The 10,000-nt window shown below is 46.6% G+C and overlaps 1 protein-coding gene across 1 annotated transcript in view; it reads right to left on the bottom strand.

Moving 5' to 3' along the window:
• Positions 1-10,000, bottom strand: part of LOC115020959 (neural-cadherin) — a 142,840-nt gene that overhangs the window by 82,675 nt on the left and 50,165 nt on the right. Inside the window, exons 2-3 of the mRNA XM_029451061.1 lie at positions 4,129-4,317; positions 1,737-1,962 (exon numbers count right to left, since the gene is read on the bottom strand). Coding sequence (XP_029306921.1) covers positions 1,737-1,962; positions 4,129-4,317 — 415 coding nt within the window. The remainder of the gene's footprint in view (positions 1-1,736; positions 1,963-4,128; positions 4,318-10,000) is intronic.

The following is a 10,000-nucleotide window of genomic DNA, read 5'->3' as shown; positions in this document are numbered from 1 at the left end:
ATTCAGGTGTAAAATCGTCTTGATTCTCACGTAGCCTTCATCATCTTCTTCTCCATCTCTGTGTCCAGGTCACGGTTAGCCTAGCGTAGCACAAATACTAGCTTCAACAGTAGAGAGAAATGATACATACGTTGTACCTTGTTAACTCCAATGCTAACTGCTACTCAGACAAATGTGTTATATTTTTAAAGCGTCAAAGAAATACACTTTTATAAATGATGACCGGTTTACTCTGAAGGATCAACAGAGCTTGTTGTGAGCAGTTTCATGTGAGAACTATTTTCTTTTTCTCGTATCAGCGCGCAGAAAGAAGCGTGCATCTGCTCGTGAGGTGAAAACAAGAACGTCCTCAGCTGAGCTTTAGAGTTAGAGACGATGCACGCTTCCTCCGGCGCGGTGATACAACAGAAAGAAAGTAGTTCCCACATGAAACTTCTCACATCGAGGTGTGTGGATTATCTTCAGTAGCCGACATACACACACACAAAAGGCGACATAATGGAGGCAGAGACACACACACACACACACACACACACACACACACGGCTCACAGGGTGGCAGAGATACTTGGATATTAATACAATGTGCTTTGCTCCAGCAGCCCTGAGGGATTCACGCACACAAGCGCACACACACACACACACACACACACACACACACACACCCCTTCATGTTTATCCAGACCTCGCTTTTAATAAATATTTGAATTTGCCACACTTTCAAATTCTCAGCCTCAGGCCACACTCATACATCTGGGTCCTCATACATCCCCCCTGTCCTCCTACTCCCCCCCCCCACACACCCACTTCTTCTTCTTCTTCTTCTTCTTCTTCTTCTTCTTCTTCTTCTTCTTCTTCTTCTTCTTCTTCTTCTTCTTCTTCTTCTTCTCCTTCTTCTTCTTCTTCTTCTTCTCCTTCTCCTTCTTCTTCTTCTTCTGTCTCGCTCTACAGGGCTCATCTTTTTCATGCATCACATGACATGCAAAGCCGACACTTGTGTTCATAAACACAGAGAATGTATATATATTAATATATTTAATATCTAATATATTTTATAATCTAAAGTAATATATAAATAAAGTGTAATATTACCTGACTTAATGTTGGATAATAACCGAGCCCTGCACACCTCCCCACACCCCCCTACACCTCCCACCACCTCCCCACACCCCCCTACACCTCCCACCACCTCCCCACACCTCCCCTCCCTACACACCTCCCTACACCTCCCTACACCGCTCTACACCTCCCACACCCCCCTACACCTCCCTACACCGCTCTACACCTCCCTACACCTCCCTACACCGCTCTACACCTCCCTACACCGCTCTACACCTCCCTACACCGCTCTACACCTCCCCACACCCCCCTACACCTCCCTACACCTCCCTACACCGCTCTACACCTCCCTACACCCCCCTACACCTCCCTACACCGCTCTACACCTCCCCACACCCCCCTACACCTCCCTACACCTCCCTACACCGCTCTACACCTCCCTACACCTCCCTACACCGCTCTACACCTCTCTACACCTCCCTACACCGCTCTACACCTCCCTACACCTCCCTACACCGCTCTACACCTCTCTACACCTCCCTACACCGCTCTACACCTCCCTACACCTCCCTACACCGCTCTACACCGCTCTACACCTCCCTACACCGCTCTACACCGCTCTACACCTCTCTACACCTCCCTCTGGGGACAAACACTGGACTTGCTGCAGTGACTCACGGTTGGCCGACGGCCGTGTTCTCCGGTACGTTCAGGCTGTAGGTGGCGTTGGTGAACTGCGGCGGCCGGTAGCCGGCCAGGACGGCCACTGTGGCCGGCGGGCCTTTACGACCGCCCCCGTCCATCGCCTGCACCCGCATCAGGTACTCTTTACTGGGGGTCAGAGGTCGTCCCGTGGTCCTCACCTCACCGGAGCGACGGTTCACCTCGAAGCACTCCTCCCCACCTGACACACAGAAGAAGAACAAATGTAGCATTTTCTGATATTCAGATTCTCAGAGCAGCTGATGTGTGTATGTGTGTGTGTGTGTATGTGTGTGTGTGTGTGTGTGTATGTGTGTGTGTGTATGTGTGTGTGTGTGTGTGTGTGTGTGTGTGTGTGTGTGTGTGTGTGTATGTGTGTGTGTGTATGTGTGTGTGTGTATGTGTGTGTGTGTGTGTGTGTGTGTGTGTGTGTATGTGTGTGTGTGTGTGTGTATGTGTGTGTGTGTATGTGTGTGTGTGTGTGTGTGTATGTGTGTGTGTGTATGTGTGTGTTGTGTGTGTGTGTGTATGTGTGTGTTGAAAGTGAAGCCTTTCTGCCAGCTGCAGCAACATGTGTGTGTGTGAGCTGGTTAATACTCTTTGAAGACTCAGAGGAAGAGTGCGGGTTTGTTCTATAGTTCTATAGCCCCCCCCCCCTCCAGTGAAGAGAGGGATGGACAGAAGGAGAGAAGGAGAAAGAACTGCAGAAGAGGAGACAGAGGAACAGGGAGGGGTGGAGAAGAGGAATAAAGGAAAGTAGAATCCCAGCTGTTGACCAGAGGCTTGAACCAGCAGCTGCATCCAACCTGTCAATCATCTCCTCCTGCTCCGTCTATTTGTGGAGACATTTCTCTGACGTGAGTTCATGTGAGTCTGGAAGACTTGTGTCTGCAGGTGGGATCAATATGCCGACTGTAACAGGGCAGGATTATTGTCTCACCTGCACAAATGATTATCTCCTCCGCAAAGCGAATCACGGGGCGGATACATGCATTATTTTTCACTTACGTTAGCATTGCGAGATTTGTACTGGATTTAGGTGGTGTCGGAATAATCAGAAAGTTCAGATCCCGGCTGGGAAAATTCCCAGAAAGTCGGAAACAGACATGAAGTTATTAAACACTTCCCAACCAGGACCATCTGGGAGTTCTGCGCTCTCCGAGTTATAGCTTTTATTAATTTGATTTAATTGTTTTATGTCTGAAATTGAACGTTGCTAGCTTAGCTTAGCTTAGCATATAGAAGCGGGGGGAAACAGCTAGCATGGATTCGTCTAAAGATCAGACCAACACCTCTGAGGCGCAGTAATTGAAAAGATGCTTCTTTCACAGAAGACCAGAGAAACGTGAGAAGATCATCTTATGAATTTAGTTTATCATAAAATTATCATTTGTGATTTTCGGAGGAGTTAGAGGAACTACTTCTTGTTGATCATCAAGCGTTAACTGTGAGAATCTTGTGTTAGTCGGTGAGTTAGTATATCATGTAACCGACACTTGAACATTTTAAACCACTTTTACAAGATTAGCCTTTAAAGTTGGTCAAGAAGGAAACAAGTAAAAAGTTTCAAGTTAAGAGTCAAAATCTGCAGGACACAAAGTCTCATTTATTGTTAATCTGTTAATCTGTTGAATACAGAACAACAGTATATAAATGTAATTAGTTTTAATATATATATTTAATTAGTTTGCACAAACTTTTGTAAAGAAGCACTTTTGCTCCTGTAAATTTAAGATCCTCAAAGTGAGTAAAATCACATTAATGCCACTAATTGGCTTCATACACATTGCGTGAATATATTTCCACATTGGCATGATATTAAAAACCACTTTTAATGTAAATTATTGGATTATTCTTCGGTACACATGTCGTCACATTACGCCAAAGGGAAGTCAGAAGCTCTTAATATGAAAGCATTGGAAATTAGCTCTCAAAATATCTCTGCTCTTCTCTAGAATAATATAAAAAAATAAGAAATACACAGCCACCGGCACCCGCCGCCCACCCTCCTCCTCCTGCCTCTCCAGAGACTTTCCTATTATTCCTCAATCTGGGAGCGTTCTGCGCCCCGGGGAGCGATTAGCGGCGGCTTCATGCCGTTTACGTGCATTTTTTCTCTCCCTCTCCCACTTGACGGTAATTGAAATTCAACAAGTCAAATTGTATTTATAAATCTCTCCTTTGAACAAAACAGGTTTGTCACAGAGTGCCTGGCGGAGATGACAGATAGAGGCAGAAGATAAGAGCAGGAACAAACAGGCTTTAGGGAAATGAGGCTGTTTGTACATACGCTGCACATATCCTGAAAACATCACGCGGCGGCCACACACTGTCTATGCACATGATGATAATCAAATGTCCTCCTCACCGTCCAGCAGGAGGAACTGGGTTTGTCCAAGCGTCCCGTCTCGCCGCCGTGCCGACAGTCGGTACACCACCGAGCCGGCGGCGGCGTCAGGGCCCACGGCGCCCAGGTACGGCGAGGGGAACATGGACCACTGCAGGTCGGCCTGGCTGAGCGTGCTGAGAGTCAACCTGCACAGGTACCACTCATCGCCTGGAGGGAGAAGAGACGGAAACATTATTTATTTTGTATAAACAATTACAGAAGTGATTCATTATACTGCGTGGAAACGTTAAAGTTAAAGAGCCGAGAGGAAGTTCAGTGAGTTCATTGTTTTGTTTGTTGTCTTTCATCTGTCGCACCCCAAACATGTGTTTCCTCCACTAAGATTATCGCTCTATTGAGTTATGTGACCATGTGTCCGAACCAAGGTAGTTTACATTTGACCCGTTAGTTTTGGTTTCACATTGCAAACATTTGAGCACGCTAAAGAACTCCACATAACGTCGTCTTTTAAATATTTGGTCCAGTTCTACGGGGCTCACGCTGTTTTGTTGCTTTTCCTTCTTCCTGTATTTGGTCCGGAAGTCGAACCTTCCACCCCGGAACATGTGCACCCTGGAAACAAAACGTTTGACGGCTGTAGACCGAGCGAGGAAGATGTGAAAGAGCCTTTAGGAACAAACTGCAGAAAGATGATGAACCGTCTGTCCTTTAACACGAAGTGAAACCAACAACAAACCAAATATATACAAAGTGTTGAACAAGAGCTGCAGACCCGACGATGCAACATCAGCTCTCACCTGTCCTGTGTCATCAAGCTGTTGCTAACGTGTTTATTTCCAGGCTGCGTTGTGTTGTGTGTTTCAGCTTCCTGTGTTAGCTTGCACTGCGACTGTTGCTCAGCTTTGTAGTAACGCAGCTTGTTAGCTGAGCTAGCTCCTCTTGTTCAGACGCAGCCAAAGGGGACGACGTGACATTTCTGTAAAACATCCGTCGTGTTTCCTCATCTTTCATCTCCAGCGTGCTGCTCGAAGAGAAGACGAGGAGCGAAGGAGTGACATGAAGAGACGAAGGCAAGCGGGCTCCTCCAAAATAAAACAACAAAACCTTCAGAAGATCACATGGCAGCATCCGCACACACACACACACACACACACACACACACACACACACACACACACACACACACACACACACACACACACACACACACAGTCTCTCTCTGTTTCGCCTGTTTCTGAGGAGGGATTTGTTCGGTTTGAAGGTGCTTTGGCGCTCGCTGTTGTTTCGACTCCTGTTCTGTTTCACGGCAGCGAAGTGAGACAACAGCCCGAACAAGAGAGAAACTTCACTTCAGAAAGACAAGAGAAGAAGAGAGAGGAAGAGGAGGAGGAGGAGGAGGAGGAGGAGGAGGAGGAGGAGGAGGAGGAGTGGAAACACGACAGCGTCTGCATCTGTTTGTTTTTTATTGTCTCTGAAGGTCTGTCAACAAACTGAGCAGGAGAGGGAAGGAGAGGAGGAAGAGCAGGAGAGGGAAGGAGAGGAGGAAGAGCAGGAGAGGGAATTTGAGGAGGAAGAGCAGGAGAGGGAAGGAGAGGAGGAAGAGCAGGAGAGGGAAGGAGAGGAGGAAGAGCAGGAGAGGGAATTTGAGGAGGAAGAGCAGGAGAGGGAAGGTGAGGAGGAAGAGCAGGAGAGGGAATTTGAGGAGGAAGAGCAGGGGACAGGAAGGAGAGGAGTGTAGGAGAAGATGATGAAAGAATAGGAGAAGGAGTGACGAGGAGGATGAAAGGAAAACAATGGAGGAGAAGAGAGAGTAATGGTACGTGTCCACAGGTGTTGCACCTGGCACATGATTGGACGCTCGTGGACCGTCTGAACATGGCGACTCTTTAGGAAACTTCTTTCTCCGATAAAAAACAAAACATGTGTTTCTGAAAACACTTGAGGAGAAACATTGTGTTTAATCCGTGCAGCTGCTGAATCTTCATCTTAGATTCAAAAGCTTTTGAGGAATTTGGCGCTCCCAGAATGCATTGCACGGCATAGACAATGAATGGGAAGCGTGGAAAAGATGGATCCTGTGGACACGTAGCACGAGGAGAAGAAACAAAGAGATTGGCCTTTAAAATCACAAAATGAAGAAGAGGAGGAGGGGGCGAGGTGATGAAGGAGAAGTCTTCCAGCTCACTGCTCCTCTTCTTCTGCGTCGCTGCTCTTCAGTCAGCTCAGAACATCCAGAATAATCACGTCTATTTGTGTTGTTTTACATATGCTGCGTCCCATCATAGTGATAAACATCAACACGATCAGAAGCAGCGCCGGCGGTCAGCACACGCGTCAGTCGGGACAACAAACTCTCTGTTGGAAACATGCATCCAGGGGGGGGGGGGGCTGTCAGCCCTGCAGGCTGATGAAGGTCACTGACACCAGAATAATGACATTTAATGAATGCTGTGTTAAGATACAGCGTGTCGTCTCCGCCTCTGGTTAATGAAGCCTGTTAGTTCTGTTGTTCCTCTGAAGAGACGACATGCTGCTGAAGCTAACCTTTATATAACGGGGGAGGGGGGGGGTAATGTTGCTATGCTAGCTCTCTATGAGTTGGTTAGTTGAGACAATGTGATCTCTTGCCCACTTTAAGGACGTTTTGCGCGTCACGTTTACGCATTTTAAGCTTTACGTGTTTCATTTAACGCCTCGCTCTCGTTCCCAGCTCGACACATACGCCAACCGGTTGTAGTTTTATGCAAAGATCACAGTTTGAGTTACAACAAGGATATAAGTTAAGTAATCAATGGTTGAGTTTTGGTTTCACCCGGGACACAAAGAGTGGTCTCCTGTGTGAAAGGCGTCCTGATCGTATGCTCTTTGGTGACGCCTTGCTGAAGCTGAGGTGAGGCTTTTAGGAGATTGTGATAAATCGTGTTTTCCTGACGAGTGAAAAGACGCTGAAAAAGGTCTCCAGACGTCTTTACTGCAGAGACAGGTGGAGACCAAATCATTAAGAATCACCGCCGACACAAAGCAGCACGAGGAGCTCAGGGAGATCTGGAGGACTGCGACCAGCCAGAGACTAAATGAACAGTTAGTTGGAGCCACGTTCTGTTTACCTGAAAGCATTTCTGAAGACGACCTCATCTCTGTGTCTACAGATAACATCGAGTAAGAAATGTATTTAAAGGTTTGTCCCAAAGCAGCTGATGGAAGTGTTCTATCACAGTCCTGCTCCCCAGAGGACGAACCCTCTCCACTTCCATGACTCGTCCTCCAGCGTGTCACGTGTCATGCAGCAGGTAGTTATTGTGCGACTCGTCTCAGGACACCTTCTCTGCTGACTTCTGATGTCACGTGATCGTGTCCTTCCACTCAGCCTTCTCAGCAAAAGGAAATGCGCTTCCCAGCCTGAACATTGAGCTTTTCCCTGATCCGGGCCGGAACTCACTGAACATATGCACGCAAGCAGAACTGCAGAGGGACGTCCAACTCGGGGCTGCAGGCGGCCCGGAGCGAGTTAGAGGAGTGGAAGACGACGGAAGGGCGGAAATCCTGAATGCTGAGCAGTTATTTCCACACAAGGATGGACGAGTCCTTTCAAGCGTTGCATGAACTTCTGCTGGGTTCATTCACAACTCAAAGAAGGGAAATGATGTCAGAACTAACTTTAGTCTTTAGTTCTGATTCTCTCAGATTCTGCGTTGTGTATATTTTGTAAGTTCATGAAGAAACATCAGAATATGAGCTGCTTCTTATTCTGCTCAGCTTCTGCTTCAGCTTGAGTTATTCCTTCTACCCACAATACCTTGTGTTTTGGGGGAAATTCTCCCGCCGCTGGTTAGATTACATGTTCCCTGCCGATGAACCGCTCCAACATTAGAGGAGCGAGATTAGCAGGCTCAGTGTCCAAAGAGTTCAAGGACCCTTCGTTACGTCGCCCTCAGGCTGGAACCCAACTTCATCTTTTGGACTCAATCAGGACGAGGCGTGTTGATGAACAGGAAGTAAAGAAATGCAATAGAGTCATCGATCCGACCCGAACAAACAGAGTGAACTCAAAGAGCTGCTTTTATAATAATTGACACTTTTGTGCCACTTGTATATCAGACATACCTGTCAACATTGGAATTTCAAAATATGGGAAATTTTTTGGCGGACTGCGCCCATATTTTAACAGCTCTCAGCCCCACAGCCCCCACCCATGTAATGTAAATGTAAACACATAATTATACATACATTCAGGAAATACATGTTTATGTAAAGTATGTCTTTTATTTTTTTGTTATTATCATCAATGTATTTGATGATTGATTAGTTGTGTGGCTTTTGTTTCCCCCCGACGAGGACTTCCTTGCGATGTCAGAGTCGGGGAACATGTCCGCTACACTGCGAGAAGCAGAAGCTGAAGGCGACATTATGTTTAGCACAAAGCATCAACATCTGTCCCTCAGCTCTGGTCTCTTGTTCTGCCTCCGACACACTTCTTGTCACACATGAAGTCATTGACAGTGTGTGTTTGTGCCTCGTGCTTGTGCTTGGACGATTGTTCTTGCTGGTGAACATCGCTTATTCCGCCGTGTGCGATGCTAACTTCTGAATGGCACACTTTACAAAAAGCACGAGTTGTCCCGACTCTGCTTTTATTAAATAAGGGAAGGTCTCCTCTCATTTGTACTTATATAAAGTTTTAACTTGTTCGGCAGGTACAGCTGCGTCTCCATCTCTCTCCCGTTCACTGTGACTCTCATCATATGTTCTTCTTCTGTGTATTATCTGTTCTCTTCTGTGTGTTTACTGACGGATAAAGTTTTTCAGCTAAAGTTAAACATAATACTGCCCCCTGCTCTACCGGAGGACACTTTACACTTTTTTAAAGGTTAAAAATACGGTAAAATTACGGAAAATATTTAAACGGGAGGAAAACGGGATGGAAGTAAAAATACGGGATAATCCCGGGAAAAACGGGAGGGTTGACAGGTATGATATCAGAGGAACCACCATTGTTGTTTTGCATCAAACAGTCGTCTCTCTGTGTCTCTCACACTTTAGGACGTGACTGGTCAGGACACAAACCTCTTGTGGCCGCAGAAAACAGGAACTGCAACTTTAGAACTGTGTAATAAAACACCACAGAGCTTTAACCTTTTTCAAACCGCGTCTGAACTCGACCAGAAAACAGGCTTCAGGGATGAAGAGCCTGAAGATGAAGATGTCTGGTTCACTTTCACAACTCGGAAGATTCCCAAAACTTTTCAATGGGAAGCAACTTTCTCGCGCAGTCCCAAAGAGGACCAGCTGTTCCGTTCAAAGGGGTTGGGGAAAGTGATGCCATAGAGGCGTCGCTCATCGCTCACGCACAAAGACTTCAAGATATTTCACGGCAACAACATATTTTTGACCAAGCGTCTTCAGATACAGTCCACCGGAGTTGTGATGAAGTCCCGGGTCGATGCCGCCTCTCATCTCTGCGTCTGTATATATCCAGTTCCCTGCTCGACTGCTGTCACATTGTTCTATGTTTTTCTGCAACTTTCATATTTGTCAAGATCGCTCCTCCGGTTCTGCCTCCACAGAGAGGAGCGATGTTTAACATGAAGGGAATATGTAACGTTTCTTAAATAACGAGAGAATGGACGCGTGTTGGCGGAGGGTTGAGCTCTCTGTTTATCTGCTGGATCCGTTCGGCTGCGACGATGGCCTAATTTCTTTGTTGAGATCAATAAAGTTTCACAAAGCTCTCAACAGTCTGTTGTGGCGAACACAGAACGCCGTGTTGTCCTAGTCAAACAGGAAGTGGTGAGAATGACACGTCCTTTATAGAAGAAGATAAATAGTCCCAGTGAAGTGCAGCTAAATCCATTTTAAGCCGCCACTTACTCATTTGAATCTCAATGCAGAG

The sequence above is a fragment of the Cottoperca gobio genome, chromosome 16 (assembly GCF_900634415.1).
Source record: "Cottoperca gobio chromosome 16, fCotGob3.1, whole genome shotgun sequence".
NCBI classification, from domain to species: domain Eukaryota; kingdom Metazoa; phylum Chordata; class Actinopteri; order Perciformes; family Bovichtidae; genus Cottoperca; species Cottoperca gobio.
This window is presented reverse-complemented; position numbering and strand designations above follow the sequence as displayed.